At 44.1% G+C, this 22243-nt stretch overlaps 1 protein-coding gene across 8 annotated transcripts in view; it reads right to left on the reverse strand.

Annotated features, from left to right (window-relative positions):
* The window catches only part of C2_2H8orf88 (chromosome 2_2 C8orf88 homolog), a 443912-nt gene that overhangs the window by 9637 nt on the left and 412032 nt on the right, over positions 1-22243 (reverse strand). For 6 of the 8 annotated variants that reach the window (XM_069218970.1, XM_069218973.1, XM_069218968.1 and 3 more), the window contains one exon: positions 1305-1378. In XM_069218970.1, coding sequence (XP_069075071.1) covers positions 1319-1378 — 60 coding nt within the window. In that variant the 3' untranslated portion in view covers positions 1305-1318. The remainder of the gene's footprint in view (positions 1-1304; positions 1379-22243) is intronic. The other 2 variants (XM_069218974.1, XM_069218976.1) reach the window with 1 other exon arrangement.

A 22243-nucleotide genomic window follows, 5' to 3' on the forward strand; every position in this document is an offset into this window, starting at 1 on the left:
CTATTCTGTCCTTCACTCATCTGTTATTCACCTTTTCATTCCGCCATCCATTCTTTCCCACATCCATCCACCCTTCCATCCACCCTTCCATTCATGCATTTATCATTTCACTCACCCATCTATCGATCCTTCCACTCATCCATCCATGCTTTCATCATGTATTCATCCACTCTATCATCCACTCACCCACCCATCTATCCATTCGTCCATGTACTTTTTGAGCCTTTTTAAGCTAAAGACAGAAGAGGCCCATCAGGAACTCCTCACTGCTGTAGTTTCGGGGTGAGGGGATGACACATAGGCATCAATGGTAGCTAGTCAGGAGCAATTTCAACAAACAACAGGTAAACATTTTTTGAAAACTGGGTCCACAAACCATACTGAGTTGGGATGTAAGAAAATTCTAACCTCCTCATGGATGGCCTACATTTCTCAGTTCCCACTGGTGAGTGTCTTGGCCCGGTGCTTAGGTGGAAAGGAGTATGACGGGTTAGTTCCCACGTTCATAGAAATGGCAGGAACACATTCAGCACTGCAGAAGGAGATCCGAGGTCCCTATTTTAAGTGTGGGATGCGGACTTACTTCAGCTTTCTGAAGGCAGCCCTACTGTTTCCCATACATAACATATACTTATAATAATGGGCATTAGGTTAGCTCATAGTGGATGGCTTTGTTGTCTCTCAGTTTGTCTGCTCCTAATAAAATGGCACTTTCCCATATTCGTGTTTTTGTTCAAGCTAAGAGCATTTCAGTCTTACAGTGGATGAGGTATAACGTATCACTGCATACTTAGAGGGTAACGCTATTTAACATTAAGAATTCGATGGGTGTGCATGTGTTTTCACCAAACCCTAGGCCCTGTGTGGTCTTTATTTAGCCCTCTTCCCCCATCACACTTCATTGATGCTGCTCTCCTCCTTTAAATTCGCTCCTCGTTTGATTGGCACATAGATTTTTTTTCCAAGGGCCCTTCAGGTGCGGAGTGCAGCCAGACCGCTCACTTCTTATTTTCGCTTTTACATTTTAATTTTAATTTTACCTAACATGGCCAAGCGCCATGGTAGATCAATGTATTAAAACTGGATGTCTCCATCACGATGCGTGGCATGAGTCATGACGCAGGTGGCCATTTTTAATAATTCACATTTTGATGAGGCTCTTAATGTCTTTTTTTTTTTTTGTTTAAACTTAAATTGTTTTCTTTTTAATTGATGACATCTTGGGAACACAAAACTGCACTTACAACACAAAAAAACAATTACCAGAGAAGTAAGAAGAACAGTCATTTCACAGAACATTATACCTGCAGTATTATCGTCACATTGTTGACAGTGCTCTGCGCTCTTGATAGTTAGGTGACAGCCAAACTCCAGTCTGCTGCAATTAAAACAACATTTAAATGATCAGATTTCAGTGCAGCATTATGTATAAAGATTATCGCATTAATCAATACAGGCATCATTATTCATAAAGTGCTCTAAGAAAAGGTAACTCACCTGTGATCTCAGATGCTGGTTCATTCTATGGATCCATGTTGTTATCCTTCAAACCCGGTACAGAAGGCTCTCGGAACAGGTTCTAGCTATTTATTATCCTCCTATGGTAAAATAAAACAAGCATTTGCAATGCACTAGGGTTTCGCATTTGTCCGAGTTACAGCGATTACCAGTTGTAAACTCCCAACCGGATTTTTCTTGCCACGTTAAAAGAAAAAAACAGGGCTATCAGTTCAGGCCTAATGAAACCTATCGGCAAAAGTGCAATTATGGACGTAACCGGCAAAAGTGCAATTAACTGTGTAACAGGGTCGATATTATGCAAAGCGCTCGACTTCTGCCAAGCGAGATCGCGCTGCAAAAATAGAGAAAAAGTAGTCCACAAACCTGAGGGAAACAGCGAGCCTCGCATGTTTTCTGTACTTGGTCGCTGCGCTCGAGGGGGGGCTATCCACCGGAAAAGGCATGACATATGCGTGCCTTCCACTAATGAAAGCAAGCAGATTCTAACAGGCAAGCCCAGGAACCAATGAAAGACACTGACGTGACGTGGGCGGGGCTCCGAGCCCTTTTCTAATTCCTAAAGCGTCTCGCTAGCGATACGCATGGGCAAGCGCATGTGATGCAGGCTCGACCCTAAAACCGATTTACAGAAAGGCGGCAACCAATACCTATCAACTGGTGACAGATTTCTACTCTGCCTTCCTCTCCATTGCACCGCCCGATTTACATGGCGATTGAAAACAGTGTCCCCGATGTCAGAGTAGCCACTGGCTATATAACAACATCACCTTTTCTGCGGCTGTGAAGGCGATAGAATGGCATCTGATAGCACTCGACAGTGCCTATCAGATGCCATTTGAGCGGACTTTCGTTCCACTGCAAGAACTTCTGAAACCATCATGGTTCAGGCAAGACATCTTTTCAACGACGCCCAAAGTGCTCATCGGAAGCTTATAACTTGTGTGGAGACACTTGCCAGGAGGGTTGTCAAAATTAACCCACGTAATGCAGATTTATTCCCAAGACTTACATAAGTAACTACAGTGGTGCCCTGCTACCCCATGGCATGGCGAACCTGCTGCCATTGACTTTTGTTCAGGCAAAGCAGCTCCCATAATCTGCGGGGAAGCTATCACAGAAGACAAATGTAGAAGAAACTGAAATAAGGCTACAAGACTTCTTCTACACTGCTTCTTGAGATCAGCGACCTTTCAATCACCACCTTTGCATAACGTGTACACCAGGTCCAATATGGTAGCCTTGCATTCTTTTTTTTGTAAGAACAATATTTCCCTAAAGCCTTTTTTCCACATAGTTTCTTAAGCATGTGTGCATTTATCGAATAAATCATAGATGGAATTTTAGTCAGAGAAACCAAGGGCCATATTTATACTCTGTTTGTGCCGAATGTGCATCAAACAAAGGGGCAAACCTAACACCATATTTATACTTTGACGCCCGACCCCGCAAATGTCAAAATCCCTCCGTGTGTGTAATTTTCTGGATGCGGGAAACCGCCTTGCGTTAATGACATGCACGGTAGGCGTTCCCATCCAAAAAATGACTTTAAGGTCTGTGCGCCTTATTTATACTCCCACGTCATTTTGATGCATAGGAGGGGGCGGCCCTCAAAAAAATGGCACACAGCCTGATGTGTGCCGTTTTTTAACACCTGGGTGTGGGCAGGCGTTAAGGGACCTGTGGGCTTATTTCCATGGTCTCTGACCATGGAAGCAGTCCAGAGGTGCCCTTCTATACCCTCAGGGACACCCCCTGCCACCCTCACCCATCCCTGGAGGACACCCATGGATGGGGGGATCCATCCCAGGTAAGTACACGTAAGCTGAGGTAAGTATAATTTTTATCGTTTTTTTAAAGTGGCATGGGGGGGCCTAACTTGGGACCCCCTACATGCCACTGTGCCCAATGGCCATGCCCAGGGGACAGGAGTCCCCTGGGCATGGCCATTGGACAAGGGGGCATGACTCCTGTCTTTGCTATGACAGGAGTCATTTCAATAGGGGTTGTGCGGGACAGTTCATTAAAAATCGTGGCTGTCCGGGGAAATCCGGGGCATATGGTCACTCTAGTCAGACTGGATCCAGAAAAACTCTAAAGCAGTACTGCTGTGTGCCAGTAGGTGGTGCTGTGCGGCTCCACACTGGCTTTTCTATGCTTAAGAAATGAGGAACAGAGATGCATATGAGCGGCACCCATGCCCACTGAAGTCAGTTTTTTTCACAGGCTTGTCTACGCCCTGAGCTGTAGAGCCAATCAGAAATTTGGTATTCGTTTTGTGCGAATTTCTAGGTTGGGACAGTTTTAGCTGGAGAGAGTCCATTCCACAGAACTGGGAGTTTGGGAGGGTGGTGACGAATCTGTGGTTACATACAGTATCCATCAGAAAGATAATTACCAAAGGTTTCCGATGAATACTTCAAACTGATGATTCTTCCCCTTGTGAATAGATATCGGAGCAGGATCTCACAAGGTGGTGGGTCTGTGAAATGACTTAGACCAAAAAGCTCTTCTCGATCGAACATGCAGAATTCTCATTCGTACAGAGCTGACTGTCAAGCATATAGTGACTATGAAAGTGTACACTGATGACCATGAAGCAGACGACAGATACTCAAGACGGGTTTGCCGCATGCCAATGCAGTAGTGGCAGCCTTGGCTCAAGTGAAATATGCCAGTAAACTTTCAGGGTGCGCTTTTTAGCTACTGAGTAGCAGATTTTAATTAATGCAGAGGACAATAAACCTATAATGGTTCTTTTCTGTGTCTCCTTGCGCTTCTTTTTCTCTGAGAAACCCACAAAGCCTTGATTGTTCACCCATTGGTATCTGGTACAAAAAACCGAGGGCTCTTCTAAGATTCAGTTGATACAGCTTCTCCTCTTTCGAGGAATGAGGCAGGGAAAAGAATGCTGGAAGGGTGATAGCCTGCCTGGCATGGAAAAGTTTCACCACTTTCGGCAGAAATGTACCTCAAGTTCTCAACAACAATTTGCTCGATAAAAATGTTGTGCAAGGTGGCTGGACCGACACTGCCTGCAGTTCACTCGTGACATTTTCGTGACAACAAATATAGTTTTCAAGGGGAAGAGGCGTAGTGGGCAACTATGCACTAGCTCAAAGCGGAAGCGCATTAGAACATTGTGAACCAAATTCAGGTCCTTTATCATTACAAAGGATTAAAGAAAAAACTTGTTGTCCACCTTTAAGAACCCTTATCACAACAAGTGATTTCGACAAAGAAGGCTGATCGGGCAACCATAAAAAAGCAGAAAGTGCAGACAAGTAGCCTTTAAGAGAGCAAGTCCCTCTCGGGCCAAAAATAAAGCAAATAACTAAACATAAAAATGTTGAGGCCTACAAGGGATCTATCCAGGAGGTGATGGACCAATCCACAAACTTGTCCCAACACCTGGCATACAGTGACTTTGTGGAAGGGCATCGAGCCCCTCTTCAACAGCCAGTCGCTGACATAGGGGTCGACCAGAATATCCAACCTCTGAATGTTCACAGTGACCACCACCATCACTTTCGTGAACACCCGAGTGGCACTGGCGAAGCCAAAAGGGAGCACCACAAACTGAAAATGTTCCTGACCCACTGTAAACTGCATATAATGCCTATTTGTTTGCAGGATGGGAATATGAGAATAAGTGGCCTGCAGATATTGTCTCTGGATCAAACGCAGACAAAAAGTGGGTGATCAACGTGAATTTGTCCTTTCAAAGGAAGGAGTTGAGAGTGCCAAGCTATAAAAGAGGATGAAGGCCTTCATCCTTCGGCACAAGAAAGCAGCAGAAGTAACACAGAGTTACTGCTTCAGAGGGCAGAACCCTCTCTAGGGTCCCGTTGGCCAAAAGCGTCTGCACTTTAAGGTGCAAAACAGACATGTGGTTCTTCATCAACCACTCAAATGTGGTAGTAGTAGTAGTAAGTAATGCCTTGCCACCCCTGGGGAAAATGGAAAGTTGGAACATTAATGTGAGTTTGAAGTCGTTGTTGCTGGAGGGATAGGACTGAGTAGTCCTTGAGGTCCTGGACAATGTCCCTGGGAAAGGAAGTCCTGACTTCAAATGGATAAGAGGCTTTTTGTGCTGGCTGTGGGGTGCAGTTTTGTCTACATTCCAAACCTCTGTTATAACCATGAAAGGGACAAAACTATTAGGGAATCGTCTTGGTTACAGTGGAGAAACCCAAAAAACGTGCAGTGGAGTGACACTCTCTGAACTGTTCAAGGGCACAGTCTACCTTCTCACCGAAGGGGCGGGAGTCATTGAGTGATATATCCATCAAGAGGGCCTGAACATTCTGTTAGAAGCCCTGTGCACCTCATCCAAGAGAGGTGCAGCAACTGAAGCCATAGCTCGTATCCAGGCCATACCAGATAACAAACTTAGCTGCATCTTGGCCTCCTTAATAGTTGGTGCTAAAGACAACCAAAAGTCATCAGGGACCACTGGCAAAATATGATTTACCAAGCCCCATAACACATGGGTTTAGCACCCAAGGAGGCAACTGGCATTTTCTGAACAGAAGGAAAGGCGGATGAGGGAAAACCTGCCTTTGCTCTACACGTCAACATGCCTGGATTCACAGTCAGGAGAGGTTCTAGGACAAGAGGTAAGGTTGGCTTTGCTAGTGCACTCTGCACCACCAAGTTCTCCAACTTATAAGTCAATAGGGTGTGCGCTGCCTGCACACAAAGGACTTCTTACCACTTCATTGTTCAAGCAGCCACGTTGGATACAGTGCAGAGAAGGCAGGAAACTCCCAGCAGTTCAAAGGGAATTCCCTAGAAACTTCTACTTCAAAGAAGGCACCAGGTATAAAAATAGGACCCTCAGATGCACTCTTCAGTTCTCTTTCCGGACCTGCGGAAGAACTGTCAGAGGACTGCTCTGCTGCCTGGAAGCTGCTTTGAACTTTCAGAGGCCTATCCTGCTGCCTGAGCCATGCCCCATTTCTTGAACCCAGGACAAGCAGATTAATTCCAAGGGCTAGTTCTCTGCCCTCCTGATCAGAGCCTTAGACCCACAGAAAAGGCTCCAAGCATCTTGAACCGCACAAGGACCCAGCCCCCCAAGTGGTGTATCCCCAGTCCTGGACCCTTGAAAAATTGTGCTAAGGGAGCCAAGATAACCAAAATCCAAAACGTGGTAAATAGAAAAATTTGGGAATAAAAACTGCTCCAAGAACCGAGAGGAGACTGAGACCAAGTTGCTCATCTGTCCACCACGGTGCATCACCCGTCAGTCTGACTTTCCAACAGCTCACGCTCTTTTCCACAGCAGCAACTCCTGATTAGGCGTTCTTTGCAGAAGGTTGTATGGCATCATGGAGCCCTCGTGAGCTACAGACTCCAGTCTTGTCCTGCTGGCGGTTTTTGACTTCCAAAAACCAAACTGGTCAGAACGTGGAAATCTTCAATACAATTTCATCTAGCAGCTCCCTGATTACCATACCTCCTCCCTAAACAGTGCCACTAGCCTTGCCTCGCTGAATGTTTTCACTTCTTGTGACTTGCGCTCCATCGCAGCAGGTAATATTTTTAAACTTTGGCCCAGTCTTGCACGATTAGATGTCCATGGTTGGCATTTTGATCTTTTAAGCTTTAGTTTTTCCCTTTTACTTTAAATATTCATACCTTGGTTTTACTGATGGGATTTCTGTTGTTTTGATGTCAAATAATGTATTAAAATTTACTCTAGTTTTCCTAAATTGATGTAGTATTTTCTTATGTTGATTTCCCTTTATGGGTGCTGCATAAATACTTTACACACTGCCTCTAAGTTAAACCAGACTGCTACGAGAGGGTCAAGCACAGGTTAATTTAGTGGTTTTTTTGGTTCACACTAGAAGAGACTGTGGCTGCTGCTTGAGAAGGATTAAGACCCCACTCAACCAAAAAACCCAATTTCTCACACTCCCCGAACTTGACAATTCAGTATTGGGATTAACACCTTAGAGTGAGCTTGAAGGGTACTGGAGTGTATGGTTCTGACATACTAGTGAATGCAGTTCTTCTTGAAAGAAAGGTACTAATTTAGGCCAACATTCAGTTCCTGTTTGACGTTAACATCTGGAGTCATTATTTCACGAGTGGCAGCACTATCGGTCATATCTTTAAAATGAGAACAGAGAAATCCCACAGCAGTACAAGGTAACTACTCTAAAAGGGCCCGGTTAAAAGCAAAATTGTCCAGCCAAGTGCCATTTTGGTTTGCAAGCATATATAAGAGCTAAACTCATCTCACAATTAAAAAAAGACACTGTGGAACTAGCCCTAGTAAATGGGACTTGATCACATTGAAATACCACCACTAAACCAAAATTACTGCATGAGTAAATCTGAGCCAAGCAAAGGGTTTGGAAATGTCCATCTTCAGATGCGTGAACAACCACACATATGTAGTAAAGAACAAGTTACTTACCTTCGGTAACGCTTTTTCTGGTGGATACACTGACTACCTGTGGATTCCTCACCTTATGAATTCGATCCCTGCGCCAGCATCTGACGGAAAGTCTTCTTCCTAGCTGTCTACGTCGACGAGGCCGTCATAATGGCACGGCTCCACGTGACTCCGTCTGACGTCAGCGTGCCAATAAGAGGTCCCCGTCGGCGTACTAACGTCAGTTTCACCTCACTTTTATCGTGCCTTTAAAGCAAATAGGAGTAAACCGACCATGAAAATGTATAAATAATATAGAAAGATATACACACACAAAAACCTTGATCATTTAAATAATCCATTCTTATTGAAAGCTGGGATACATAAATATACAAAATAAATAGAGAAATATCACTATATACATATAAATATACATCACTATATATATATATATATATATATATATATATATATATACACGCTTTCATTTATATAAATATAAAGCTAAATACCGCAAGATAAAAGTGTAACCAGGCAGGCAACGGGGAGGCGGGAGGGACCGTGAGGAATCCACAGGTAGTCAGTGTATCCACCAGAAAAAGCGTTACCGAAGGTAAGTAACTTGTTCTTCTGATGGATACAACTACCTGTGGATTCCTCACCTTATGAATAGAGTCCCAAGCAGTACCGCACTCGGTGGTGGGTGCCCACCTGACTACACTAAGAAATCTTGCAATACCGAGCGAGCAAAGTGACCGTCCCTCCTCATCTCGGAGTCTAAACAGTAATGTTTCACGAAAGTATGGAGGGACGCCCAAGTTGCCGCTTTACATATGTCTACCAATGGAACTCCCCTCGCCAGAGCCGAGGATGCAGATTTAGCTCTAGTAGAGTGGGCCCTGATACCTTCAGGAGGGACCTTTTTTTCCTAGGAGTAACAGATCTTGATACACAAGATGACCCACCTGGAGAGTGTCTTTTTCTGTACAGCTCTGCCTTTTTGTTGACCAGCATACCCAACAAACAGTTGCTCATCCAAACGAAAGTCTTTAGTTCTTTCGAGATAAAAACTCAGGGCCCTCCTAGGATCCAACCTATGGAGTCTCTCTTCTTCTTTAGACGGGTGGGGAGGAGGGTAAAAAGCAGGAAGAGTGATATTCTGCCCTAAATGAAAGGGGGTGACAACTTTCAGCAGAAAAGCAGCCCTGGTTTTTAGAACCACTTTATCAGGGAAAAACACAGTGAAAGGAGGCTTAACGGAGAGCACCTGAAGCTCACCAATCCTTCTAGCAGAAGTAATCGCGATCAAGAAAACAGTCTTGAAGGCTAAATATCTCAATGGACATGAATGCATGGGCTCGAAAGGCTAACCCATTAAAAATGTTAAAACAAGATTTAAGTCCCACTGAGGCATGTGAAAAGGAGTAGGAGGAAAGCTATTCACCAAACCATTAAGGAACCTATGTACAATGGGAGACTTGAATAAAGATGGCTGATCCGGAAGGCAAAGAAACGCCGACAGAGCTGCCAAATAACCCTTAACTGTAGCTATAGCACAGCCTTTCTTCACCAAACTGAGAACAAACAAGAGTACATCTGAAAGATGGGCCTTTAAAGGATCTTTTTGGTTCTCTCCACACCACAACACAACTTTTGCCCACCTTCCGGCATAAACAGATTTAGTGGAGTGTCGCCTGGACGATAGTATAACATCCACTACATCTGGCGGGAGAGAAAAGGAACTCAGGTTGCCCCGTTCAATCTCCAGGCATAAAGGTGCAGGCTCTGGAGGTGGGGGTGTAAAACCTGCCCCTGCGATTGAGAGACGAGATCTGCCCTGAGCGGGAGACGGAGCGGAGGGCACTGAGAGAGTTGAAGCAGGTCTGTATACCATACCCTTCTCGGCCATTCTGGTGCTACCAATATTACTTGGGCCCGGTCTTGACGAACCTTCCTCAAAACCCGAGGAATCAAGTGTATGGGGGGAAATGCGTAAAGCAACTGGCCGTTTCAGGACATCTGAAACGCGTCCCCCAACGCCCTTTGCATCGGATACTGGAGGCTGCCGAATAACGGGCAATGCATGTTCTCCCGAGTGGCAAATAAATCCACCTGAGGAGTACCCCACATCTCGAAGATGTGGAGGACTAGATCCGGATGGAGACGCCACTCGTGATCTAATGAGAGGTGACGACTGAGAACGTCCGCACGTACATTCAACACTCCGGCCAAATGATTTGCTATTAAGCAAATCTGATGGTCCTGAGCCCAGGACCAGAGTCGTAGACCTTCTCGGCAAAAAAGATACGACCCCACTCCTCCTTGCTTGTTTATATACCACATCGCAGTAGTGTTGTCCATCAGGATCTGAACTGACTGACCGCAAAGGGAAGGGAGGAAGGCCTTGAGCTCCAAACGTACAGCCCACAATTCCAACAGATTGATATGCAACATCTGTTCCACTGGAGACCAACGACCCTTGATCTCCAGGTCCCCCAGATGAGCTCCCAACCCTAGAGTGGAAGCATCCGATATCACTGTGGTCACCGGAGGTGGTAGTGAAAACGGTTTCCCTTGGGAAAGGTTGCCGTCCACTGACCACCAATGAAGATCCGCTACAGCGTCCCTGGAGATCTTTATAGAATCCCTGAGATCCTCTTTGTGCTGGAACCACTGTCTGCGGAGACACCACTGAAGAGCCCTCATATGCCAGCGAGCATGAGTGACCAACAGAATGCAAGAAGCAAACAGAGCTAGCAGGCGTAAGACTTTGAGGACTGGAACTGCTGCTCCTCTTTGAAACAAAGGAATCAGTGCCTGAATGTCCAGCACCCGCTGAGGCGGGGGTAGGCCCGAAACCTTGTCGTGTCCAATACTGCCCCTATGAACAGGAGGCGTTGAGAGGGCTCCAGGTGAGATTTGGGTACGTTCACCGAAAAACCCAGATCAAACAACAACTGCGTTGTCATTCGCAGATGAGACAACACAATCTCTGGAGACTTGGCTTTGATCAACCAATCGTCCAGGTAGGGAAAAACCGCTACCTTCCTCTTTCTGAGATGTGCTGCAACAACTGCCATCACCTTAGTGAAGACCCGGGGTGCTGAAGTAAGACCAAACGGGAGGACCGCGAACTGGTAATGCTGCGATCCGACCACAAAACGGAGATACTTCCTGTGCGACTTGACTATGGGAACATGAAAGTACACGTCCTGCAAATCGACAGACACCATCCAGTCTCCTTCGTTCAACGCCAACAGCACCTACGCTAGGGTCAGCATTTTGAATTTTTCCTGCTTGAGAAACAAATTCAAAATCCTCAAGTCTAGGATCGGCCTTAGACGACCGTCCACTTTGGGAATCAGGAAATACCTTGAATAACACCCCTGACCCCTTTCCTGCAACGGTACCAACTCTATAGCGCCCTTTGCCAACATGACTACAACCTCCTGTTGCAACAACAGAAGATGTTCTTCTGAACAAAAGGAGGGACGGGGAGGGAAGGGAGGAGGAAACTCCTGAAAGGGGAGAGCATAGCCCTTTTCCACAATTCCTAGCACCCACGAGTCTGTTGTAATTGACCTCCATTGCTGCAGAAAAAGACTCAATCTTCCTCCTACAGGAGAAGTGTGACTGATAAAGTGGGGAAAACTACGGCTGCTTCTGCTGCTGTCCACCAGAGGAGGATGGAGAAGAAGAGAGCTGCTGGGCTGGACTTCTCGCCCTGCCCCTACCTCGCCCTCTGAAGGCACGATAGGGCGGGTTGGCAGGTTGTTGGGCATAAGGTTGAGACCTACGAAAGGCAGAACCTCTAGCAAACCCTCGGAACCTACGAAAAGGCCTGTACAATGTAGCAGAAGGGGTCTGCAAACCCAGGGACTTAGCTGTAGCCCGACAGTCCTTAAACCGTTCAAGGGCAGAATCTGCCTTGTCCCCAAACAGCTTTTCCCCATCAAATGGAAGGTCCATTAACGTGGATTGTACATCCGACGAGAAACACGAAGACCTTAGCCAGGCATGCCTTCTCGTAGCCACCGATGTTCCCATGGCCCTGGCTATAGAATCCGTAGTATCCAGGCCAGATTGAATAATCTGCTGTGCAGCCGCTTGCGCATCCAAGAAAAGGGCCCCAAAAGATTTTCGCACTTCCTGTGGCAGATCTTTTGCCATCTCCTTCGCAGAGTCCATCAGGGCATGAATGTATCTGCCTAGCACACAAGTGGAATTGGTAGCTTTCAGGGCCATGCTGCAAGAAGAGAAAATTTTCTTCGAGGACTGCTCCATCCTCTTGGATTCTCTATCTGTTGGAACACCAGGGAATGTACTGGGGGCAGATTTCGCAGAACATGATGCCTGAACCACCAAACTCTCCGGAGTCGGGTGACGAGATAGAAATGATGGATCTCCTGGGGCACTCCTATGCCTTCTCGCCACTGCCCTGTTCACCGCAGGAAATGACACTGGCTTTTCCCACAGGGCCATAATAGGCTCAGTCAACGCCTCATTAAAAGGCAACAAGGGGTCAGCACTGGAGGAAGAAGGATGAAGAACCTCTGTGAGCTAGTTAGTCTTGACTTCTGCCGAGGACAAAGGCAAATCTAGATAGTCAGCCGCCTTCCTCACCACAGCATGGAAAGAGGAGGCCTCCTCAGTAAACTCCCCCGGAGAAGCAATGTCCCACTCCGGGGAAGTATCCAAGCCACTTGCAGTGGCAAGTCCTTGAAAATCATCAGAAGGCTCTATCTCACCTTCCTCAAGCCTTCTGTATTCCTCTTCCTCCAGAAGCCTCAACGCCTTCCTCTGAGATCTTAAATGGGTTTCCAGAGCTGGCGTCGACAAGGACTCCATCGACGCCGATGATCTCAGACCTTGAGTTGGTTCCGGAAGACCCCCGGATTCAACCGGCGCCGGAGCCGGCGCCGGCCCGAAGTCGGCCGATGACCTCCTTGACGCCGAATGTGCAGAAGGAGATGGAGCCGGTCTGGATGAGGCCACCAATGACGCGGAGAAGGAGTCGGACGAGAAGCCGACGGATCCACGGTCCCAGGCGAAGGACTCCTGCCAGGGGAAACCTCCGGCGCCGGACCACCAGGCTCTGAAGGGCAGAAGGGCATGAATGGAGCAGCCCTGTACGACGCCGGTGAGCCCAAATTGAATGCCAATGGCCCCGTGGGACCCGCTGGTGCACCAGCAGGGGCCATGGCTTGAAACACAGCATACATTGCATTCAAAAATGCGGCCGGATCTGTCCCTGGAGTCAGGAACGCTGGGTACTGCTGTGTAGACGTCTGGGGAACATCAGGATCCCTCGGCACCGGTAAGAAACGAGGACTACCTTGAATGACCTCGTAGACTGAAGGTGCCGGTGACAACCCCGGACTCTCCGGCTGAGGCGTAACCGTAGGACTCATTTCCCATGTCTTCTGGCGCCGTGAAGAACGAGACCTCGACCGACTCCTCGATCGGCTACGCTCCGACCAGCGCCGAGAGTCATGATGACACCTGGAGTCATGATGACGCCGCTTCTTATGTTTTTTGGGAGAAGCATGGGAAGAAACCTTCTTGTGTTCCTTCTTCTTTGCCTTGGCCAAGAAGAGCTTTGCTTCTCGTTCCTTCAGAGCTTTCAGATTCATGCTCTGGCACGAAGAACAGCCTTCCACATCATGCTCAGAGCTCAAACACCAAATACAATCCGAATGGGTGTCGGTCACTGACATCCAACCCCCGCAGTCCCTACACGGCTTAAACCCGGACTTCTTCAGAGGCGACATTGTAACCTCAAGAGATCGCTACAGTAACCAACGGGCCAGGAAGAAAAACCGTTGAAGTTGAATGCACGGAAAAAGGAAAAACTGACGTTAGTACGCCGACGGGGACCTCTTATTGGCACGCTGACGTCAGACGGAGTCACGTGGAGCCGTGCCATTATGACGTCCTCGTCGACGTAGACAGCTAGGAAGAAGACTTTCCGTTGGATGCTGGCGCAGGGATCGAATTCATAAGGTGAGGAATCCACAGGCAGTTGTATCCATCAGAAGTGGGTATTTACTGAATCCTTCTAGAAAGCTCCCCAACGTGACAAAACATGCATATGTACTCCTTCCAAGGGCATGAGCAAATACATATTTGAAGTAGAAAGAGATGTCCAGCAGCACTCTGGAATACACATTCCTGAAAAATATGAATCTGCTCCCATGTTTTTGCCTCTTAATGGGGTTGTACATTCACATCCTGGTCCAAGGCATTCAGATACTTCTAATACAGACATTACAGAAGCTCACAACCTGAATACAAGTTAAATTTACATCTCAGTTAGTACACAAATACTCCAATTTCTCATCTTCCCTGACTTTGCAGTTTGGTTTTCTCATTGGTTTGGATAAACCTCAAATTTTGAGCACAGACAAAATCAACATAATGCTCTTGTGCACTCTCAGATCTGCTATTGCATTTCCCCATGACTTTCTGATATGAAAAGTAGGTGAAGGGGGTTCAGTGCAGTGCGGTTAATGCTGAAGCATGCAGTTCATCAACACACACTAAAGGAGTTTGAGGTAGATCAAGATACTGACTTACAGGCCATGGTCATCACCAACTTTTGAGACTTTTTTTAATTTATGAGTTCATATATATGAAAAAGTAATTTACTGTTTAAGCTGTATGTTCATTTGGGGACTACTTTAACATACATATGTTTTAGCATCTGCCAAGGTAAAAGTGAGGCAGGTAAGCTAGATGGGTTTATGTATGAACAAAAAGCTATTAGAATAAATTTGTTTTCTGCTGAGTGCAGCTGAAAATAAGATTTCAGCAGCATACCCCTTCAATAAAAAGATGTGCCTCTTTATTATCGCAATATTCCAGTTATGTTTTGGAAATGGTCTTCAGTTTTGGGTTCAATCCCCCCCTCTCTTTCCCCCCCACACACTTCGGCTCTTAGAAGCACATATTTTTAGTACTGAAAAAACTGAGCAAAACCGAATTGTACATTAGATATGTATAACACTAGTACCTCACTAGGAGGTACTGCGAGATTCAAGACATCAGACCTTAAAATGAGAAGTAACATGTTTGGGCTTTTTCTTTATGCTGAGAACCCTCTGGAAATATCTGCTCTCTTGTAAGACAAATTTGCAGAAATAATTAAACAAAATATTTTCATGACAAAAAATAGTATTTCCACTCTACAGGCATAAAGAGCTCCGCAGACTATGTGCTGGGGATTTCTGTAATATCTATCCAAAAGTTTACACCTTAATAATGCTGCCATTCTTGTGAAACACTTAGTAACATTCTATCTCCATGTGTTTCTTTACGTTCTATCATGTCACTTTCAACTGTGCTTCACCTGGGTAATTTCCCCCATACTTTTGGGAGCTATCCATAACCTTTACTCAAGCACCTCGGTATGTATAAAGTAAGGAGCAGGTTCAGCTATATCTTCTATAATGTAAACCAAATCGAGGGCTGAAAGAGGGGTCTTTAATAGCACTACTGTTTTTCAGTCTTTGTAAAAGTGATCTATGGATGAACGCTGAGAGAAGGTTGCATCATTTCCCCAATCAAGACGGTTACCTTTTAGAATACACTGACAACAGTTCATTTTGATCAACAACATTAGGTCTCCAAAGGGTTCTAAACTCTATGGATCAATGTAATCAATTTAATAAACTAGTTGTTAGGGAAGATCGTTGCTTTTGCACTGGAAAAAATGAGAGGCCACAGGATTTATATAAAAGGGTTGGCTATTGGCTACAAGACTCAATTGCTATGAAGCAAAACTTGAGCTGGGGTAATCAGGTGATCTTTTATGCTTTTAATACACTGTTAAAGAACAGCCTTGCTAGTAATCATTTTGATTTAGAGTAATTGGCAACTAGGAGTAACCCCACTGAATAAGTAAGTCCTATCAAATCGTCAATATCCCAGTGTGCAGCATGAGTTTTGTATCTCAGGTCCATAGTACTTCATTTCAGTGCAGGAAGTGGAAAAAAATGATTAAGGGCTCTTTAATTGGGGGCCAATGTATAGCAGCAATAAGGTGGTGGAGTCACAAGGGGCGTAGCTTGAAAAGCAGAGTCTCACAGTCAACATGTACATTTATTTAAAGTTAGACCTGCAGAACGAAACTGGCAACAAGGACAAGAGTTCCAGCAAATCTGTTTTAGCTTACTTAATTTCTCTGCATTTTAAAATATCTTACATGATTAAGATAATGGATCAGTGACAAAATATCGGAAACACAATTATTGTATGGACAGAATATCGTGTCAAAAATATTGAGGAGATGAATATTGAGAAGGTAAGTATAAATCTACTATTCTTAACTCCAGCTCTATGTGCCTTGCAAATATATATATTGTCAAGGTACAAATATCTGATTTTAGATATATATATAGTAAAACTTAACTTACCCATAAAAAGACCTTCACAATATTCTTGTCCACAATATTTTTGACACAATATTCTGTCCCAAGATATTTGTTTTTCCGATATTTTGTTCGAACACCAAGACAACTGTTCAAGAATTCTTTGTGTGCCCAGCACTTCTGAGGGGCTTATAATAGTGATAATGGAAATATGGGAAGTTACCCATAGAAAATGACCTTCACGATATTCTTGTCCTCAATATTGTGCCTGCTTTATAGCACATCATGTAACATGCAGATCACAGATTTGTAGTTCATGAAGATAGGCTACTGCCGGTTCATAAGCTGCAATCCTTCAAATATAGCACAGTGATATATTACTGCTATCAAGGAGCTGCATGCAAACTGTAAATCATGGACTTATATCCTTTTTATACTTTTTTCAGAATGTGTTGTTCTATTCTTTCAAAGAAAGGCTCCTTTGGGAATTAATAAAGACTTGTTAGCACAGACAACCCCAATTACTATGTTACACTGTTTATCATGACTGTGTTTCTCCTGACCATTCACTGTTAATATATAATGTCTACAAGTTCAGATGATATGTGATTTCTACATGTTATAACTCTCACTGTCTTAAGTAACGTTTCCTTTACATTGATTTACTCATTTGTATGATTTATTGTGTCTGGGAAGTAAAGTGCTTTGATACCATACACTAGGATGAGTAGCACCACAAATGAGAAAAAATAAAAATATATATTTGTAGATGCCATTTAAATCATTACTGGTGTAAATACTCACACACAGATACATTGTGCATTCATACAGTGCATGCCTATCTCTCACATATGGAGAGGTTGAACAAAGTTAACTTGCCTCAAAGCCATAGTTTCTCTAAAGTTATTGTGAAGTTATAAGCTATGTGCTACATTTCCTTCCATTGGCATCTAGGTCTTAGGCTCCCAATGGCTCCCAGCCAGGATGATATCTGAACAAAAGAGGGACCGAGGGCCCTCTAAATCAGGCCTTTGTGTGCGGCTGGAAGTCAAAATAGGAAAGCCCACTGGCTGCTTGTCGGTTGCAGCACCGATCGGAATGCAGACAACGTGAAAATGCTAAGGAATTGTGTCCCAGTGTCAGAACGTGACACAAGGACAAATTCAGTGCTTTTCACTGGGTTAGCCAGATCCAGCCCCGAAATAGCTGCCAGAACCCAGCTCCCCTACTTTCCAGCACTGCTCCCATTATACCTAGTATAGAGCTCATGAATTGCCACTCCAGTTAAACACATGTTTTCTACACTTCACATCCAATTTCCAATTCCCACACTTTCTGTCTGGAACGTGTCCTAACTTCAGTTCAAATTTTGACCTTGACATTTTGGGGCTCCATTGAACAGGGTGAAGGTGATTGATTAGCATAAATTAATAATTTCTAAACGAGTCCTGGTTAGCTATTTAAATGAGTCATGGCTTCTTCGACATTGTTTTATTTGCCAAGGGCCTTGTAACAGAAAAGGTTAACGGTTGTGTAAAAAATTAACAGCTAAGTCTTTTTTGTTTCTAACTTATTTCTGTTAGAAATTTGGAATGTTGAAAATTAAAAGCAATTATAAGCATTAACTCAATGCACGTTCTTTCAGCAATACGATGAGAATTAATGAATGTACATGAAAATAAGACCGAAATTTGTTCTGTACATAGGGTTCTTTTATATTAAATCCCATGGAGAACAGCACTCTTACAATGGGGTATTAATGTTCCCATTAATGGATGAAAACCAGAAAAGATAAAAATGTAAATAAAATAATTTATTTTTAAGAAAGTTATATCAACTTGCTACTAATGGTTGTAAAACAAGTGTATTATAAGTATAGAAAGTGCTAAGCAGCGTGGTGCCCAGGATTACAATATTCCATATGAATTCAGTTAATTCACATAGCTTTTTGACCAGTCGTGGAATGATAAAATTTGTCAAAATACACATTTAATAGATTTGAAATAAGAACATGAACGTAAGGTGCACTTTTTTCTTATCATTCTTCTGTAACAAATATCATAAGAATGGGATTTACATTATGAACTCTGAAAGATACAGTAGGAAAGGATATAATTTCACTGAGAAATCTGACAAATGCAATATAAAGTGGTTTTACATGGTGCATGCTCTGGCAAATACAACAGGAATGGATCTTTATATTTTTTTCCCTAAATGACAAATATAATGTGAAGAGGAAATATATTGCATCAACTCCAATAAGAAGGGCTTTGATACCTATGTCTCTTATCAAGGTCTGGAACCTTGTTATCTCCAGAGGAGGTTTTGAGGTTCATGTTTACTCCAAATCTCTTCCAAAAATGTGTCACGGGTCCCTCCATGGCGAGACTATATGGTCATGTTTATTTTTAAGTTAAGCTACCAGGCATGCTTAATGGATTATTAGGTGCGGGGGCAAAGCCAGCAGCCCTTCCATTTACGTTTTTAAAGACCTAACAAAGCCTAAAGGCGTAACCATTTTAATTCGGAAACACCCATGCTTCACATACGTTCTTTGTTGGTTTTAATATTATAGCCTGTTGGTGCACAAATTACTACATAGTACCTCACTGTTAACAGGAGTAGTTGCCCCCCTCCAGTATTTCTATGGGGTAAGTAGTTTGCTCTCTAAAATAGGGTTCAAATGTGTAACTCAGCCTCAAATCTTGTAAATGAAACTATAGTATTTAGCTGTGTGTGTAAAAATTTAATTTTGTTAAAAAAAAAAAACAACTACACAGCTATTGAACTATTCTGTGTTGCGCAGTTCTGAGTTTCCAGCCAACCCACTTCCCTGAGACAGAATTGGAATCTCTGCCTCAATTCCCGGAGAGTCAGCTTTCACATTGTAAATTCTTGGACAAAAGCAAGAAGAAAGGGTTTTACATTGATAACTCTGGGATTAATACAATAGGAAGAACTTCCCACTGGGAACTCGTCCACGAACACCGTAGGGAGGGGGTATACATCTTTTAGTACTAGGAGCCCTTCTGACATAGATCTCTAGATCAGGTGGTCAAAAAGAGGCCTTCTGTTCATTGTGTAAATTTGTAATTTTATGTTAGTATTTAGGAGTGTGTGAACTGAAGCCCTTATCGTTTTTAAAAGTAAAAACAATGGGTACTAATTGAGAATTATTGTGCACTTTGCAGAGTTATTTAACATTTACTTAGTTACTTTATTTAACAAGTTACTTGCCATGGTTAATGCTCTTTCTTGTAGGTACACTACCTAACCACAGACTCCTCGCCTTCTGAATAGAGACCAAAGCAGTACCTCCCAAAAGATGGATGTTCTGAGGAGTGGACTTCACACCAGAAATTCCTGCTGGACTGAACATGCAAAATGGCACTTCTTGAGGACCCAAACTCCAAGGCAGTAATGCTGAGTGAAGGTGTGACTGAACATCTATGTAGCCCAGGAAGAAGACCAGCAACAGAACACCCCTGGCCATAGTGCTGACCTTAGCTCTGGCTGAGTGGTTTCGAATGCCCCCAGGAAACTCAACAACACTTCAAGACTCTGCTGGAACGCTGAGTAAAGAAGAGGGCCCATAAAGGAGCTGCAAGATGCCTCAAGAAAGGTGCGGTTCATGGAAATCCAGCGAATGTCCCTTCTACAGCTTCATAAATTCTCCTCTTCCCCAGTTTTGTACTCTTGCGTGTGGTTGAACATCAATCCAAGGAAAGTTTCAATGTTATCTCAGCAACTCTGTTTAAATCTAGTAAGGCAGAGGAAGCTACACTTTATTCAATGTGGATATGTGATAGAAGCATTCAGAGATGTAGGAGTGACTCTGAGATTCATCTTATATAAAAGTTCGTGCTTAAGCCTTATTAACTTGTTTTCAAACCAAACTTGCATCCTTAGCCCCCCCACATACTTTGGGGAGTCTACAGATACTGAGGGATTGTGGATTCTTCTCAAGAGAACTGTGGTATGCCCCCAGACGTGTGCACTTTACTCCTGCTGTCTCCCTTAAACATGGTAAAATTGGTATGCGCCTAATGTGCACCCATAATTTACTTATAAGTTTCTATCCCTTGTATATGGTACTACATGTACCTAGGGCCTGTAAATTAAACTCTACAAGCAGGTTGCAGCACACATTATGACACTCACTAAAGCAGGACTGTAATACAGGTCTCAGGCCTGCCACTGTGCCATGTAGTGCAGTTTGTGACTGCTATTTGGAGCTGACAAACAAAACTTTAGCCAAGCCTGAACATTCCTTTTAAGTACTTGTAAGTCTCCCTTTAGGTAGGCCACAAATTATCATATAGCAGGCAGGGTGCATGGTATTTAAAAAGCAGGGCATGTGGTTGTATGTTTTACATGTCTTGAGAGTGAAAAACTCCTACAGTCATATTTCATTGTAGCAAGGCTACCTCTCCTAAAGACTAACTCTGGGTTACATTATTACATTTGGGAGCAGACAGTGGAATTCTTATTCCAATCATGTGAACACTAATTTAAAATCTGTTTGAATGGTAACGCCACATTTTAAATACTATTCTGAATATACCACTTTTAAAAAGTTGGCATTTTTCTGCCTAAACCAAAATGTGTCTTTCTGCCAGTGTCCAGGTTCACACAAATGATAATGGCACTCCCGTGGATGATGTGTATTACTTCCAGACAGAGGAATAAATGGCGTAGATTGTGGGGAAGGGTGCTTTTTTCTCCTGAGCAGAATGACCTGGGGGTTGTACTCATCTCTTTCTGAGCTTCAAAGGGTGGCCTGGTGGCAGTGCCCACTACCATCCTGACTTCTGAAGCTTCATGCTCTGTCACTGGCAATTGCAACTGACACCTAGCCTTCCCTTTGTTACCCTAGTTAGTTTACAGCCAAGCCCAGGGGAAGGGATAGGTCTGACCGGAACCGGTTTCAGGGTGGAGGGATCCCCAAACATAGGCGGGCACTGGGTAAAAAAAATGGCACCCTGAGACCCTCTCTTATCAGACCACCCCTGGACCTTAGAAATATTCAGAAGAACAAGTGCCCCCCGTCTGAAGATGGAACAATGGGCCTGCTTGCCATGAACCCAGGAATCTAGAAGTGACTATAAGGGTCAGTTTGCTGACCTCCTGTTTGAGCTACAGGGACACAACAAGCTTCCAGAGTCCAGTCTACAACTGTCTGCTGACCCGTATCAACTGGACCTGCCTAAACACTGCTGCTGGCCTCTACTGGTTTGAGTCCTGACCCCCACAATGTGCCTTTCCAGGTCCTGGACCATTGGCAGGAGTCAAAGTGTACACCTCCCGCTTCAGATCTACAAGAACTGAACTCCACTTGACAATCCAAAGGTTTTGGGCTCTTCACGACAAACTGACTGCGTCATCCGCCAATGCAAAAATACGACTGCGACCTTCTTTTCATGTCAGCAGTAACTCCCACGTCTCCCTTCACTGAAAAGCTTAAGCAACAACTTGCTGTTCATGCCATCAACAATCTCTTCGCAGGCCCAGTCTACACAAAGCCCCAGCTGAGGCTTCTTGCGTTCACTTGGACAGAGAGAGAAGGTAAACTCTTCACCAAGATGAACCCGGTCTGACCAGATAATCTGGAGTTGGGCTTTTTGGCTCTATTTTCACCTGAAGCTTTAAAAATTCATACTTCTACTTCTACTTATTGTATTTTTGTCTTTTTGGGGACATGTTATGCAAAAAAGTACTCTCTTTTTCTAAATTGATGTATTTTCCTTTTGTTCTGTTTCCACTTTATTACTGTTGGAGTGCTGCATAAATACTTGACATATTACCTTTAAGTTAAGACGGACTGCTTTGTGCCAAGCTACCAGTGTATTAATAATAGGTTATTTTATTACGTTTTGAGCCTCAACCAGACAAAGATTGTTTTTTTTACTTGAGTGGAGCCTCCACCCATTTCAACTGATAACCCAATTTCTTAAAGTAAACAAGAAAA

The sequence above is a fragment of the Pleurodeles waltl genome, chromosome 2_2 (assembly GCF_031143425.1).
Source record: "Pleurodeles waltl isolate 20211129_DDA chromosome 2_2, aPleWal1.hap1.20221129, whole genome shotgun sequence".
NCBI classification, from domain to species: Eukaryota; Metazoa; Chordata; class Amphibia; order Caudata; family Salamandridae; genus Pleurodeles; species Pleurodeles waltl.